Source organism: Rhinoraja longicauda, chromosome 14 (genome assembly GCF_053455715.1).
Source record: "Rhinoraja longicauda isolate Sanriku21f chromosome 14, sRhiLon1.1, whole genome shotgun sequence".
Taxonomy (NCBI): Eukaryota; Metazoa; Chordata; class Chondrichthyes; order Rajiformes; family Arhynchobatidae; genus Rhinoraja; species Rhinoraja longicauda.
In genome coordinates, this window is record NC_135966.1 from 20,510 (window position 1) to 37,856 (window position 17,347).

Genomic DNA, 17,347 nt, shown 5'->3' on the forward strand with positions numbered 1-17,347 from the left:
CGGCGGGAGCGCGCCCGCGGCCCCGGGCAGGACACGCGCATCGTTTCCAGTCGGTGTCCGGGAGCGGCCAACGTGTCACCGCCGCCCAGCCAGCGGGGCCGCGCTTCCGTGTTGCCCCGCTTGGGAATCGCGCGGCCCCCGGAGCAGCTGACAAATTGGCGGCGGACGGGCCGAGTGGCGGCTCCGGCATCGCGGACTAGGCGGGGGGGGGGGGGGGGGGGGCGAGTGGCGGCTCCGGCATCGTGGGCTAGGCGAGGGGGACGGGCCGATTGGCGGCTCCGGCATCGTGGGCTAGGCAGGGCCGGACGGGCCGAGCGGCGGCATCGTGAGCTAGGCGGGGGGGACGGGCCGAGCGGCAGCATCGTGGGCTAGGCGGGGTGGACGGGCCGAGCGGCGGCATCGTGTGCTAGGCAGGGTGGACGGGCCGAGCGGCGGCATCGTGGGCTAGGCAGGGCCGGACGGGCCGAGCGGCACCATCGTGGGCTAGGCGGGGGGGGACCGGCCGAGCAGTGGCTCCTGCGATGTTTCTCTCATGTGTCGCTGAGTTCCAGGCTCTGGCTGTCTGCGCCTAACCAGCCACTGCACTGGGGCTCGATGCTGCTGTCTGTGTTGGTGCCAAAGTGCCAGTGTTTGGGGCAGTGGGACGGTTCGCTCCCCATTGCATCCAAGCCTTCAGTGCAGACTCTTGGTCAGACTCTTTTGTCTCTGCTTGTGTTATGTTCTGTCGCCCTGAATCTAACACTGAGGTTTTACTGCTTTGTTTCTGTCAGACTCTCTCGTAAAGACCCGAGGGTTGTGTTTTGTGTGTTTCTACACCGAGTGCGGGTTCATTTGTGCGTTCTGCTGGCTAACTCCAAGTTACCCCATCCTTGCTTGCGTGTGTCTGTCCCGCTGTGTCTCTGCCCCATGGACCAGTGTGTATGTGTGGAGCGGGAGCTGGAAAAGGTGCTGCACAAGTTCCTGATGTATGGGCAACACTGTGATCACAGCCTGGAGGAACTGCTACACTATGTCAGCGGCCTCAGACAGGAGCTGTCCATTACAGGTGAGCACGTCACGGCATCTGTGCACACAGACAACACTCATTCCATGTTCCAAATTTCAGGAGGTGCACAGTCTAACCGATTATGGCTGAAATGTTTATGTTAAATTACCATAAGGCCCTGGGTTATTATCCCCGATCACACCTGGATTTAATTCCTACTCATTGTAGAATTGGTTAAATTCTTTAATCGCTCATACTTTGCCCTCCAGGTCCTGACCAGTTGTGGTCCCATTCCATCGAGGCCAAGGGTTGCAGATCCTGCTCTGGTGTCACCATCGCAGTGATTCTGAGCTGAAGCCTTGAGCAGTATGTTATTCAACCAAAGAGGGCATTATCTGCTCTCTAGATACTGCTGGATACCAGGAGCCCTCTTACGCTTATGCGCCTCAAATTATTCCCCATCTGTGGCAGAGATGTAATGCTGAGGCTCTACAATGCGCTGGTCAGGCCGCATTCGGAGTACTGTGAGCAAATTTGGGCCTCATATCTGAGGCAGGATGTGCTGGCTCTGGAGAGGGTCCAGAGGAGGTTTACAAGAAAGATCCCAGGAATGTATGGGTTAATATATGATGAGTGTTTGACAACACTGGGCCTCTACTCACTGGAGTTTAGAAGGTTGAGGGGGGACCTCATTAAAACTTACAGAATATAGAAAGGCATAGATAGAGTGGATGTGGAAAGCATGTTTCCATTGGTGGGAGAGTGTAGGACCAGAGGTCAAAGCCTCAGAATTAAAAAGCTCTATTTTTAAAAGGAGGTGAGGAGGAACTTCTTTAGTCAGAGGGTAGTTAATCTGTGGAACTCATTGCCATGGTAGTCAGTGAAGGCTAAGTCAGTGGATATTTTTACGGCAAAGATGGACAAATTCTTGATTAGAACTGGTGTCAAGGGTTATGGGGAGAAGGCAGGAGAATGGGATGAGGAGGCAGAGATCGGCCATGATTGAATGGCAGAGTAGACTCGATGGCCCAAATGACCTAATTCTACTCCTATAACTTGTGAACTTGTGCTTAATGTCCTCTGTATCCTTCATGTTTTATTTTGCTCCAAGTAAAATCAGTTAAAGAATGGCGAGGACTTGTGGACATGGTTACAATGTGCCCAGACTGCAAACTGCAGTCACTTAGGATCCGATGCTCTCTGCATATCTCATCTGACACATGAATATAACAAATTAAACAGCTCTTCATATCTCCTTGGTAATTTTGCTTTTTTTTAAACTACTTTTCAATGAACATCGACTCTTCTGTTAGATTGCTCTGTAAAGTGTTATCGATATATTTTTGGGAAAAATCTTATGGTACTGAAAATGGTGCATTTATTAAGTCATACAGTGTGAAAAGAGGCCCATCGGCCCAACTTGCCTACACCGGCCAACATGTCCCAGCTACACTACTCCCACCTGCCTGCGTTTGGCCCACATCCCTCCTAACCTGTCCTATCCAAGTACGTGATTACCTTTTTTTTAATTGGGATAGTCCCTGCCTCAACATTGGGACATTCCCAGCCTCAACTACCTCCTCTGGCAGCTCGTTCCATACACCCACCACCCTTTGCGTGAAAAAGTTACCCCTCAGATTCCTATTAAATCTTTTCCCCTTCACCTTAAACCTATGTCCTCTGATCCTCGATTCCCCTACTCTGTGTACCACTTTGTTTGCTTTTTTCAATCACTATCTCCTTTGTCATGCTGACATTGAGTGAACGGTTTGTTGCCCCAACACCACATCATGACGTTCACAAAGTAGGACATAAAGATAAAAGTTCCTTAAGGGCTCCTCCTCAATGGAAGTGAGTGCCCTCTGTTCATGTTCATAAATTCATAGGAGCAGATTAGGCCATTCGGCCCATCGAGTCTACTCCGCCATTCAATCATGGTTGATCTATCTTTCCCTCTGAACCCCATTCTCCTGCCTTCTCCACATAACTCTTAACACCCTTACAAATCAAGAACCTGGCAATCTCCACCTTAAAAATACCCACTGACTTGGCCTCCACAGCCTTTTGTGGCAATGGATTCCACAGATTCACCACCCTCTGACTAAAGAAATTCCTCCTCATCCCCTTCCGAAGGGAACGTCCTTTAATTCTGAGGCTATGAACTCTAGTCCTAGACACCCACTAGTGGAAACATCCTCTCCACATCCATCTATCCAGGCCTTTTACTAATCAGTAAGTTTCAATGACATAATTAAAACTGAATCTGGAGTGTGGAAGAGGGGCGAATGTCATGTGTTGCCTGGCCATTGATCACCAAATCATGGATCTGAAAGGAAATGCGGTCTTTGTTGATTCATTGTTTAGGTAACTTTTGTTATATGATATATAATTCCACAGTTGTCCCATATTATAGACAATAGACAATAGGTGCAGGAGTAGGCCATTCGGCCCTTCGAGCCAGCACCACCATTCAATGTGATCATGGCTGATCATTCTCAATCAGTACCCCGTTCCTGCCTTCTCCCCATATCCCCTGACTCCGCTATCATTAAGAGCTCTCTCTTGAATGCATTCAGAGAATTGGCCTCCACTGCCTTCTGAGGCAGAGAATTCCACAGATTCACAACTCTCTGACTGAAAAGGTTTTCCTCATCTCCATTCTAAATGGCCTACCACTTACTCTTAAACTGTGGCCCCTGGTTCTAGACTCCCCAAACATTGAGAACATGTTTCCTGCCTCTAACGTGTCCAACCCCTTAATAATCATATATTTCGATAAGATCTCCTCTCATTCTTCTAAATTCCAATGTATACAAGCCTAGCCGCTCCAGTCTTTCAACATATGACAGTCCCACCATTCCGGGAATTAACCTAGTAAACCTACGCTGCTCGCCCTCAATAGCAAGAATATCCTTCCTCAAGTTTGGAGACCAAAACTGCACACAGTATTCCAGGTGCGGTCTCACTAGGGCCCTGTACAACTGCAGAAGGACCTCTTTACTCCTATACTCAACTCCTCTTGTTATGAAGGCCAACATTCCATTGGCTTTCTTCACTGCCGGCTGTACCTGCATGCTTCCTTTCAGTGACTGATGCACTAGGACACCCAGATCTCGTTGTACGTCCCCTTTTCCTAATTTGACACCATTCAGATAATAATCTGCCTTCCTATTCTTACCACCAAAGTGGATAACCTCACACTTATCCACATTGAACTGCATCTGCCATGCATCCGCCCACTCACACAACCTGTCCAAGTCACCTTGCAACCTCATAGCATCTTCCTCACTGTTCACACTGCCACTCAGCTTTGTATCATCTGCAAATTTGCTAATGGTGCTTTTAATCCGTTCATCCAAGTCATTAATTTATATTGTAAATAGCTGCGGTCCCAGCACCGAGCCTTGCGGTACCCCACTAGTCACTGCCTGCCATTCTGAAAGGGACCCATTTATCCCCACTCTTTGCTTTCTGTCTGCCAACCAATTTTCTATCCATGTCAGTACCCTACCCCACCCCAATACCATGTTATCTAATTTTGCCCACTAATCTCGTATGTGGGTACTTGTTGAAGGCTTCCTAAAGTCGAGGTGCACCACATCCACTGGCTCTCCCCTATCAATTTTAGTCAATAGACAATAGGTGCAGGAGGAGGCCATTCGGCCCTTCGAGCCAGCACCGCCATTCAATGTGATCATGGCTGATCATTCTAAATCAGTACCCCGTTCCTGCCTTCTCCCCATACCCCCTGACTCCGCTATCCTTAAGAGCTCTATCCAGCTCTCTTGAATGCATTCAGAGAATTGGTCTCCACTGCCTTCTGAGGCAGAGAATTCCAAAGATTCACAACTCTCTGACTGAAAAAGCTTTTCCTCATCTCAGTTCTAAATGGCCTACCCCTTATTCTTAAACTGTGGCCCCTTGTTCTGGACTCCCCCAACATTGGGAACATGTTTCCTACCTCTAACGTGTCCAACCCCTTAATAATCTTATACGTTTCGATAAGATCCCCTCTCATCCTTCTAACTTCCAGTGTATACAAGCCTAGTCGCTCCAGTCTTTCAACATATGACAATCCCGCCATTCCAGGTACTAACCTAGTAAACCTACGCTGCACGCCCTCAATAGCAAGAATATCCTTCCTCAAGTTTGGAGACCAAAACTGCACACAGTATTCCAGGTGCGGTCTCACTAGGGCCCTGTACAACTGCAGAAGGACCTCTTTACTCCTATACTCAACTCTTGTTATGAAGGCCAACGTTCCATTGGCTTTCTTCACTGCCTGCTGTACCTGCATGCTTCCTTTCAGTGACTGATGCACTAGGACACCCAGATCTCGTTGTACGTCCCCTGTTCCTAACTTGACACCATTCAGATAATACTCTGCCTTCCTATTCTTACCACCAAAGTGGATAACCTCACACTTATCTACATTAAACTGCATCTGCCATGCATCCGCCCACTCACACAACCTGTCCAAGTCACCCTGCAACCACATAGCATCTTCCTCACAGTTCACACTACCACCCAGCTTTGTATCATCTGCAAATTTGCTAATGGTACTTTTAATCCCTTCATCCAAGTCATTAATGTATATTGTAAATAGCTGCGGTCCCAGCACCGAGCCTTGCGGTACCCCACTAGTTACTGCCTGCCATTCTGAAAGAGACCCATTTATCCCCAATCTTTGCTTTCTGTCTGTCAACCAATTTTCTATCCATGTCAGTACCCTATCTCCAATACCATGTGCTCTAATTTTGCCCACTAATCTCCTATGTGGAACCTTGTCAAAGGCTTTCTGAAAGTCAAGGTACACCACATCCACTGGCTCTCCCCTGTCAATTTTCCTGGTTACATCCTCAAAGAATTCGAGAAGATTAGTCAAGCATGATTTCCCCTTCGTAAATCCATGCTGACTCGGAACAATCCTGTTACTACTATCCAAATGCTCCGCAATTTTGTCTTTTATAATTGACTCCAGCATCTTCCCCACCACTGATGTCAGACTAACTGGTCTATAATTTCCCGTTTTCTCTCTTCCTCCTTTCTAAAAAAGTGGGACAACATTAGCTACCCTCCAATCCACAGGAACTGATCCTGAATCTATAGAACATTGGAAAATGATCACCAATGCGTCCACAATTTCTAGCGCCACCTCCTTAAGTACTCTGGGATGCAGACCATCAGGCCCTGGGGATTTATCAGCCTTCAGTCCCATCAGTCTACCCAACACCATTTCCTGCCTAATGTGGATTTCCTTCAGTTCCTCCGTCACCCTAGGATCTCTGGCCACTAGAACATCTGGGAGATTGCTTGTATCTTCCTTAGTGAAGACGGATCCAAAGTACCGGTTCAACTCGTCTGCCATTTCCTTGTTTCCCATAATAAATTCCCCCGCTTCTGTCTTCAAGGGACCCACATTTGCCTTGACTATTTTTTTCCTCTTTACATACCTAAAAAAGCTTTTACTATCCACCTTTATATTATTGGCTAGTTTACCCTCGTACCTCATCTTTTCTCCCCGTATTGCCTTCTTAGTCATCTTCTGTTGCTCTTTAAAAGAGTCCCAATCCTCTGGCTTCCCACTCTTCTTTGCTTTGACAATAGACAATAGACAATAGGTGCAGGAGTAGGCCATTCAGCCCTTCGAGCCAGCACCGCCATTCAATGCGATCATGGCTGATCACTCTCAATCAGTGCCCCGTTCCTGCCTTCTCCCCATACCCCCTCACTCCGCTATCCTTAAGAGCTCTATCCAGCTCTCTCTTGAAAGCATCCAACGAACTGGCCTCCACTGCCTTCTGAGGCAGAGAATTCCACACCTTCACCACTCTCTGACTGAAAAAGTTCTTCCTCATCTCCGTTCTAAATGGCCTACCCCTTATTCTTAAACTGTGGCCCCTTGTTCTGGACTCCCCCAACATTGGGAACATGTTTCCTGCCTCTAATGTGTCCAATCCCCATATTATCTTATATGTTTCAATAAGATCCCCCCTCATCCTTCTAAATTCCAGTGTATACAAGCCCAATCGATCCAGCCTTGCAACATATGACAGTCCCGCCATTCCGGGAATTAACCTAGTGAACCTACTACGCTGCACGCCCTCCATAACAAGAATATCCTTCCTCAAATTTGGAGACCAAAACTGCACACAGTACTCCAGGTGCGGTCTCACCAGGGCCCGGTACAACTGTAGAAGGACCTCTTTGCTCCTATACTCAACTCCTCTTGTTATGAAGGCCAACATTCCATTGGCTTTCTTCACTGCCTGCTGTACCTGCATGCTTCCTTTCATTGACTGATGCACTAGGACACCCAGATCTCGTTGAACTCCCCCTCCTCCTAACTTGACACCATTCAGATAATAATCTGCCTTTCTATTCTTACTTCCAAAGTGAATAACCTCACACTTATCTACATTAAACTGCATCTGCCATGTATCCGCCCACTCACACAACCTGTCCAAGTCACCCTGCAGCCTTATTGCATCTTCCTCACAATTCACACTACCCCCCAGCTTAGTATCATCTGCAAATTTGCTAATGGTACTTTTAATCCCTTCGTCTAAGTCATTAATGTATATCGTAAATAGCTGGGGTCCCAGCACCGAACCTTGCGGTACCCCACTGGTCACTGCCTGCCATTCCGAAAGGGCCCCATTTATCCCCACTCTTTGCTTTCTGTCTGTCAACCAATTTTCTATCCATGTCAGTACCCTACCCCCAATACCATGTGCCCTAATTTTGCCCACTAATCTCCTATGTGGGACCTTGTCGAAGGCTTTCTGAAAGTCGAGGTACACCACATCCACTGACTCTCCCCTGTCAATTTTCCTAGTTACATCCTCAAAAAATTCCAGTAGATTTGTCAAGCATGATTTCCCCTTCGTAAATCCATGCTGACTCGGAATGATCCCGTTACTGCTATCCAAATGCTCAGCAATTTCGTCTTTTATAATTGACTCCAGCATCTTCCCCACCACTGATGTCAGACTAACTGGTCTATAATTACCCGTTTTCTCTCTCCCTCCTTTCTTAAAAAGTGGGATAACATTTGCTATCCTCCAATCCACAGGAACTGATCCTGAATCTATAGAACATTGAAAAATGATCTCCAATGCTTCCACTATTTCTAGAGCCACCTCCTTAAGTACCCTGGGATGCAGACCATCAGGCCCTGGGGATTTATCAGCCTTCAGTCCCATCAGTCTACCCAAAACCATTTCCTGCCTAATGTGGATTTCCTTCAGTTCCTCCATCACCCTAGGTTCTCCGGCCCCTAGAACATTTGGGAGATTGTGTGTATCTTCCTCAGTGAAGACAGATCCAAAGTAACGGTTTAACTCGTCTGCCATTTCTTTGTTCCCCATAATAAATTCCCCTGCTTCTGTCTTCAAGGGACCCATATTTGCCTTGACTATTTTTTTCCTCTTCACGTACCTAAAAAAACTTTTGCTATCCTCCTTTATATTATTGGCTAGTTTACCCTCGTACCTCATCTTTTCTCCCCGTATTGCCTTTTTAGTTAACTTTTGTTGCTCTTTAAAAGAGTCCCAATCCTCTGTCTTCCCACTCTTCTTTGCTATGTTATACTTCCTCTCCTTAATTTTTATGCTGTCCCTGACTTCCCTCGTCAGCCACAGGTGTCTCTTACTCCCCTTAGAGTCTTTCCACCTCTTTGGAATAAATTGATCCTGCAACCTCTGCATTATTCCCAGGAATACCTGCCATTGCTGTTCTACCGTCTTCCCTGCTAGGGCCTCCTTCCAGTCAATTTTGGCCAGCTCCTGCCTCATGCCTCTGTAATCCCCTTTGCTATACTGTAATACTGACACTTCCGATTTTCCCTTCTGCCTTTCCATTTGCAGAGTAAAACTTATCATGTTGTGATCACTGCCTCCTAATGGCTCTTTTACCTCTAGTCCCCTTATCAGATCAGGATCATTACACAACACTAAATCCAGAATTGCCTTCTCCCTGGTAGGCTCCAGTACACGCGGTTCTAAGAATCCATCTCGAAGGCACTCTACAAACTCTCTTTCCTGGGGTCCATTTCCAACCTGATTTTCCCAGTCTACCTGCATGTTGAAATCTCCCATAACCACCGTAGCATTACATTTTTGACACGCCAATTTTATCTCCTGATTCAACTTGCACCCTATGTCGAGGCTACTGTTTGGGGGCCTATAGATAACTCCCATTAGGGTCTTTTTACCCTTACAATTTCTCATTTCTATCCATACTGATTCAACATCTCCTGATTCTATGTCACCCCTTGCAAGGGAATGAATATCATTCCTTACCATCAGAGCAACCCCACCCCCTCTGCCCACCTGTCTGTCTTTTCTATACGTTGTGTACCCCTGAATATTCAGTTCCCAGCCCTGGTCCTCTTGTAGCCATGTCTCAGTGATCCCTACAACATCATACTTGCCCATGACTAACTGAGCCTCAAGCTCATCCACTTTATTTTTTATACTACGCGCATTTAAGTACAACACTTTAACTTCTGTATTCACCTCCCCTCTCACATCGGTCACAATTGGCCCTGCCCTTAATTTCTTTTCCCCTCTAGAACTTCTGTTCCCATTCTTCCAAGAGTCTTTTGCAATATCTCCTGTATTCCCTTTTTTTACCTCATCTTCATATTCACAATTTGTCAACCCCTCCCCCCCACTACTTAGTTTAAAGCCACAGGTGTCACACTAGCAAACTTGCCTGCCAGAATGTTTGTTGTACTTCTGCTCTTTTATTTTTATGCTGTCCTTGACTTCCCTTGTCAGCCACGGGTGCCTCTTACTCCCCTTGGAATCTTTCCTCCTCTTTGGGATAAATTGATCCTGCAACTTCTGCATTATTCCCAGGAATACCTGCCATTGCTGTTCCACCGTCTTCCCTGCGAGGGCCTCCTTCCAGTCAATTCTGGCCAGCTCCTGCCTCATGCCTCTGTAATCCCCTTTGCTATACTGTAATACTGACACTTCCGATTTTCCCTTCTCCCTCTCAATTTGTAGAGTAAAACTTATCATATTGTGATCACTGCATCCTAATGCCTCTTTTACCTCGAGTCCCCTTATCAGATCAGGTTCATTACACAACACTAAATCCAGAATTGCCTTCTCCCTAGTAGGCTCCAGTACAAGCTGTTCTAAGAATCCATCTCGGAGACACTCCACAAACTCTCTTTCCTGGGGTCCATTACCAACCTGATTTTCCCAGCCTACCTGCATGTTGAAATCTCCCATAACCACCATAGCATTACATTTGCGACATGCCAATTTTAGCTCTTGATTCAACTTGCACCCTATGTTGAGGCTACTGTTTGGGGGCCACTCCCATTAGGGTCTTTTTACCCTTACAATTCCTCATTTCTACCCTTACTGATTCTACATCTCCTGATTCTATGTCACCCCTTGCAAGGGAGTGAATATCATTCCTCACCAACAGAGCGACCCCACCCCCTCTGCCCACCTGTCTGTCTTTTCTATATGTTGTGTACCCCTGAATATTCAGTTCCCAGCCCTGGTCCTCTTGTAGCCATGTCTCAGTGATTCCCACAACATCATACTTGCCAATGTCTACCTGAGCCTCAAGCTCATCCACTTTATTTCTTATACTTCGCGCATTTAAATACAACACTTTAATTTCCGTATTCACCTCCCCTCTCACACCGGTCACAATTGGCCCTGACCTTACCCTCTTATCCCTTCTAGAACTTCCCTCCCCATTCATTCGAGAGTCCTTTGCAATTTCTCCTGTATTTGCTTCCCCTTTAACTCCATCTCCATATTCCCAGTTTGTCAACCCCTTCCCCCCCCCAATTTTCCTAGTTACATCCTCAAAAATGGTTCCTGTTTTCATTATAAACACAGATAGGCATTTAGTATACTTTATTTAACAATCTCGAACTGTTGCTAGCTTGCCATCTACCTACCTATAATCATAACATTTTGGAAGATCACAGCGCAATGCATAAAATATTAATGTACAATACAATACAATATATCTTTATTGTCATTGTACAGGGGTACAACGAGATTGGGAATGCGCCTCCCATACAATGCAATAAATTAATTAGCTTAAGAAGTTTAAGAAAATAACTGCAGATGCTGGTACAAATCGAAGGTATTTATTCACAAAATGCTGGAGTAACTCAGCAGGTCAGGTATGAACATCGACTTCTCCCACTTTAGATAGTTCCTCTGTCCCTCTCTTCCCCTCCTCCTTCCCAGATCTCCCTCTATCTTCCTGCCTCCACCTATCTCCTTCCTTTGTCCCGCCCCCCTGACATCAGTCTGAAGAAGGGTCTCGACCCGAAATGTCACCCAAATTAATTAGCTAGTCAGTATTAATTTAAACAACCCAATGAAACAAATTGTAACAGTTTTAAAACAGAATAACGTGCAAGTAGATCTGTGCCGGATCACTGTGCGATGTGACCATCCGGCTCAGCAGGACCGGTTCATAGCAGCTATGGCCCTAGGGATGAAGCTGTTCCTGAGTCTGGAGGTGCGGGCGTAGAAGGCCTTGTATCGTCTGCCCGATGGTAGAAGTTCGAACAGACTGTTGCAGGGGTGTGAAGAGTCTTTGTGGATGCTGGTAGTTTTTCTGAGGCATCGTGTGTTGTAGATGCCCTCCAAGGCTGGTAGCTGTGTTCCGATGGTCCTCTGAGCTCTATGGACTATCCGCTGAAGAGCGTTCCTCTCTGCCTCCATGCAGCTGAGGTACCACACAGGGATTAAATGTATATGAAAACAGAAAGACAGTCATTGGATTTCTTGCTTTCTGGACTGGACTGGAACTTTATTTTTCCACAAATCCTAAAGCCTGCCCTAGCCTTGATGTTAATGGTACGCACAATATCAATGAGATCATGAGCTCAAATCTCAGCATTGGAACGCTGCTGTTGCTATGATAATAGTCTATCGTTCAAATTACAAGGAACACATCTATTAAGTTTCAAAATAACACTCTTGTTGATATAAAGCAATCCTTTAAAAAAATTAAATCACATCATTCTGAGTGCCAGAAATTTATAAATTTATAGATTATAAATTTATACATTTATAATCAGAAATTTATAAAAGTCTATCTCCCTTCAATGAACTTTGAGCATTTAGATACATGTACAGGTCCCCTGATTTCAATGTTAGCCGCTAGATACACGGTGTGTGTGAGCTATTCCATTACTTCAGCAGGAATCATTGTATCAATACCAAATTGATACCAGTAAACATTGTACAAAGTTCATTGCAAGATGGCGTGGTTGATCATTAGCTTCTGTTTTGTTTTGAAGGCCACCTTGATCTGCAATTATCTGCAACACTCTCGCTGATTATGTCACAGTGTTGTAAGAAGATAAAGGATACAGTTCAGAAGTTGGCATTGGATCACAAAGATATCCACGGGAGTGTTTCCAAAGTGGGGAAGGCGATCGACAGGGTAAGTAGTGTAGGAAAATGACTGCAGATGCTGGTACAAACCAAAGGTTTCACAAAATGCTGGAGTAACTCGGCAGGTGAGGCAGTATCTAGAAGAGAGGGAATGGGACAGGGTAAGAACAATGTTGATGCCTGCAGCAGATTAAGGAGAAGTTCCTTTAGGGCTAAGGGAATCAGGATATGGGGAAAAAGCAGGAATGGGGTACTGATTTTGGATGATCAGCCATGATCACATTGAATGGCGGTGCTGGCTCGAAGGGCCGAGTGGCCTACTCCTACACCTATTTTTCTATGTTTCTCTCTCCACTTTGATGCTGATTAGAGATTTTCAATCAAACTGACCCCATGGCGGTAGCAAACAAACAGAAATATTTGTGCTGTGATAACCACTTCTTCCAGTTCAGAACCTGGGGGCAAGTCTTCTGTTGCCCCAGAATTGCTGTTTACCAGCCACGGAAAATGTAAAATTTCATTTCCTGCACCCCGAGGTCTCTCCATTCCACAACACTACCCAGGGTCCTATTGTTTGCTTTGCACGTCCTGCCCTGGTCCAAAACGCACCACCTTGCATTGATCTGCGTTGAACTCCATCTGCCATTCCTTCGCCCATGGGCCCAGTTGATCAAGATCCTGTCGCAACCTTAGAAAACCTTCTTCCATGTCCACTATTCCACTGATCATAGTTCTGGAAACTCGGGCTTCCGAGGGCACTCAAGCCATTTCCAACATTAATGCCGATGTAGGTTGAAGACCTGGCCATTCTGTGCGTGCACTGGTGTAAACGCCCAGAGCTTCCTGGAAGTAACAGAGAAATTCCTGCAGTTCTATTTCCTGGGGAAATTTTTCAGGAAGGACCAAGAGCAACCCTAGTACGAAGATGGAAAGGAAAGGACTAGAGGGCCTAGCTGTAGGGAGAGGTTGCCAGGAATAGAGGGCCTGAGCTGTAGGGAGAGGTTGTCAGGACTAGAGGGTCTGAGCTGTAGGGAGAGGTTGCCAGGACTAGAGGGCCAAGCTGTAGGGAGAGGTTGCCAGGACTAGAGGGCCTAGCTGTAGGGAGAGGTTGCCAGGACTAGAGGGTGTGAGCTACAGGGAGAGGTTGCCAGGACTAGAGGGCCAAGCTGTAGGGAGAGGTTGCCAGGACTAGAGGGCCAAGCTGTAGGGAGAGGTTGCCAGGACTAGAGGGCCTAGCTGTAGGGAGAGGTTGCCAGGACTAGAGGGTCTGAGCTGTAGGGAGAGGTTGCCAGGACTAGAGGGCCAAGCTGTAGGGAGAGGTTGCCAGGAATAGAGGGCCTGAGCTGTAGGGAGAGGTTGCCAGGACTAGAGGGTGTGAGCTACAGGGAGAGGTTGTCAGGACTAGAGGGCCTAGCTATAGGGAGAGGTTGCCAGGACTAGAGGGTTTTAGCTACAGGGAGAGGTTGTCAGGACTAGAGGGCCTAGCTATAGGGAGAGGTTGCCAGGACTAGAGGGCCTAGCTGTACATAGAGGTTGCCAGGACTAGAGAGCCTGAGCTGTAGGGAGAGGTTGCCAGGACTAGAGGGTGTGAGCTACAGGGAGAGGTTGTCAGGACTAGAGGGCCTAGCTGTAGGGAGAGGTTGCCAGGACTAGAGGGTTTTAGCTACAGGGAGAGGTTGTCAGGACTAGAGGGCCTAGCTATAGGGAGAGGTTGCCAGGACTAGAGGGCCTAGCTGTACATAGAGGTTGCCAGGACTAGAGAGCCTGAGCTGTAGGGAGAGGTTGCCAGGACTAGAGGGTGTGAGCTGTAGGGAGAGGTTGCCAGGACTAGAGGGTGTGAGCTACAGGGAGAGGTTGTCAGGACTAGAGGGTGTGAGCTGTAGGGAGAGGTTGAATATGCTGGGTCTCTATTCCCTGGAGCGCAGGAGGATAAGGGGTGATCTTATTGGAGGTGTACAAAATCGTGGGAGGAATAGATCGGGTAGACGCACAGAGTCTTTTGCCCAGAGTAGGGGAATCGAGGACCAGAGGACATTTAGAGATACAGCGCGGAATGGCTCTTCGGCCCACCGGATCCGCGCCGCCCAGCGATCCCCGCACACTAACACTATCCTACACACTGGGGACACACAAAGGGTGGTGGGTGTATGGTAAGCTGCCAGAGGAGGTAGTGAAGGCAGGGACTATCCCAATGTTTAACAAACAGACAGGTACATGGATAGGACAGGTTTGGAGGGATGTGGACCAAGCGCAGGCAAGGTGGACTAGTGTAGCTGGGACATGCTGGCCAGTGTGGGCGAGTTGGGCCAAAGGGCCTGTTTCCACACTGTATCACTCTATGACTCTATGATAGGGGATGCCAGGTTGTCAGTGAGCAAGTGCATACCCCACATGGTGCTGAGTCTCTGTGCTTGCACCCATTCAGCCGGGACTGCAGTGTGTACAAGGGTGGTTAGGGTTAGCAGGTACATTAGGGTCAGGGTTAGCAGGTGCATTAGAACCAGAGTTAGCTGGTGCATTAGGATGCATTAGGGTCAGGGTTAGCAGATGCATTAGGGTCGGGGTTAGCAGATGCATTAGGGTGAGGGTTAGCAGGTGCATTAGGGTTAGGGTTAGCAGGTGCATTAGAATCAGGGTTAGCTGGTGCATTAGGATGCATTAGGGTTAGGGTTAGCAGGTGCATTAGGGTTAGCAGATGCGTTAGGGTTAGGGTTAGGGTTAGCAGGTGCATTAGGGTCAGGGTTAGCTGGTGCATTAGCAACAGCAGCAATGAGGCAGCAGGTGGTGGGGTAGAAAAATCAGTAAATCAGCAAAAGTTGTGTTGAGATACAACAGGAAATCATATTAGAGAAATATTACTAATATAGTATTTGCGGCAAGACAATAGCGACTGCCTCATCGAACAAGAAACCTGAGTTCAATCCTGATCTCCTGTGCTGTCAGTGTGACTCAGCCATAACGTCATGCCTTTCCACACGTGTGACTTAAAGCGTGTCCATGTGTGGCTCTGCCATAACATCTTGCCTTTTGTGCAGAACTTTGACACGGATGTGAGTGGAGTCGGCGTGGAAGGTGTCTGGGATTTACACGAGAAGCAGCAGGTCCTGAGCGAGGTTTTGGTGGGACACTTGTACAGACAAGGTTTGCTGAGCGTGGCAGAGGAGCTGTGCCAGGTGAGACGGAAACAGGCCTGCCCACTGTGGCTGCAGCCATCTGTTCAGAACATTGAGGGGGCTGAATGTTTGGGGGGGAGAGGAAAGGGTCAGAGTGTCGTGGACAAACTCTCACTGATGTTGTCGCACCAATGTCGCTTTCCTGCATTTGTCCTCTTTCAAATTCGGGACCAGATATTGGTTTAGATAAAGGTAAAGGCTTTTGTGATGGTGATCAGTGGAACATTGACACTTCCTGATGAAGTGAAACCTCTCCACTGTGTTTAACCGTGTTACAATTATGGTGTACATTAGGGTAACCCTAACCCTAATGTACGATGTAATGCTCTCTGTGAGTTTGTGTTAGTGAGCTCCAACACTCAGGCAGGTTGACATCTCCTGGAAGGGTCCTGACTCCAACCATCACCTGAACATGTTCTTCAGAGATGCTGCCTGACCTGCTGAGTTACTCCAGCACTCTGTGAAACGTCACCTATCCATGTTCTCCACAGATGCTGCCTGACCCGCTGAGTTACTCCAGCACTCTGTGAAACGTCACTTATCCATGTTCTCCACAGATGCTGCCTGACCCGCTGAGTTACTCCAGCACTCTGTGAAACATCACCTATCCATGTTCTCCACAGATGCTGCCTGCTCCTTCAGAATCATGGCTCAACTGTGTGGACTTCCCAACAACTGCTTCTTTAACAAAACCCCCCAAATGTTGACTATCTAGAAAGGCAAGGACAACAAATGCTTGGAAATGGTTTCATCTTCAAATTACACTCCATCCTTACAAAGTAATATTAGTTCAAGCTCTCTGCTGTGCATACCTTTACGAAATAGTTTGTTATTTTGTAATGCCAGTAACCACTGGTCACACTAAGTTTACTCATATCCCATATCAATTAATCTTTTAAACAAAGATTGCTGGAACTATCAACAAAGATTTCATTTATTCAGATAGACATTACTGCTGGGAAAACAGTAATCCAAATCTGGAAGCTGCATTCTGAAAGTTTGAGGTAGGAGAGTTGTCTTATAATAAGGAAATATTCAATTTTGAACAGTTAAGAAAATGTGTAGAGTTAGGAAGTTCTCAGAGCAGCAACGGGAAGTGATGTTATGTTGTTGGAACAGGTTTATGTTGTGCAAGCACATGGATAATACTCAAGCCAAGTAACATTTGTGTTACAAAATGCCAGGGAACGACTACTCCTCTGAGCGAGTATCTATCTTTGACTTTTCCGGCATTACCAACATGAATCGCCCACCATTAACATTGACAAGAAACCTCACTGTACCAGCCACGGATACTACAGCTTCAAAATCAGGCCAGAGTCCAGATATCCTGTGGCTCATGGCTCACCTTCTCTCCACCAAATATATCTCCACCATTTGCAAACCTAGTCCAGAAGGCTAGAGACACAAGGGACTGCAGATGCTGGCATCTTGAACAAATCACAAAGTGTTGGTGTAACTTAGCAGGTCAGGCAGCATCTCTGGAGGGAATGGACAGGCAATATTCAGGACAGGATCCTTCTACAGACTCTTCGGTCTGAAAGGCTGGTGGATTCCTGTCCACTTGCCTGGATGATGCAGCCCCAACAATATTCAAGGAGTTCCACAACAATCAGGACAAAGCAAACGACCGTCATCATCCCACACCTTCATCCCTCCACCATCCATGCACCTGAAGGTGGTGTGTACCATCTACTAAATGCATTGCAGTTACTCACCAAGGCCATTTTAACATCACCCCCCAAACCCAAAATCTCTGTCCAACCAAGGACAAGGGTTTTGGTCCATGGGAACAC

At 47.0% G+C, this 17,347-nt stretch overlaps 1 protein-coding gene across 2 annotated transcripts in view; it reads left to right on the forward strand.

Moving 5' to 3' along the window:
* Nucleotides 1-249: 249 nt before the first annotated feature.
* LOC144599978 (E3 ubiquitin-protein ligase RMND5A-like) overlaps nucleotides 250-17,347 on the forward strand; it is a 37,429-nt gene continuing 20,331 nt past the window's right edge. Inside the window, exons 1-3 of one of the 2 annotated variants that reach the window (XR_013548064.1) lie at nucleotides 250-1,045; nucleotides 12,282-12,427; nucleotides 15,414-15,551. Coding sequence is in view for 1 of the 2 variants with exons in the window: in XM_078411259.1 (XP_078267385.1) it covers nucleotides 595-1,045; nucleotides 12,282-12,427; nucleotides 15,414-15,551 (735 nt within the window). In the remaining variant the exon portion in view is untranslated. The remainder of the gene's footprint in view (nucleotides 1,046-12,281; nucleotides 12,428-15,413; nucleotides 15,552-17,347) is intronic. The other variant, XM_078411259.1, reaches the window with a different exon arrangement.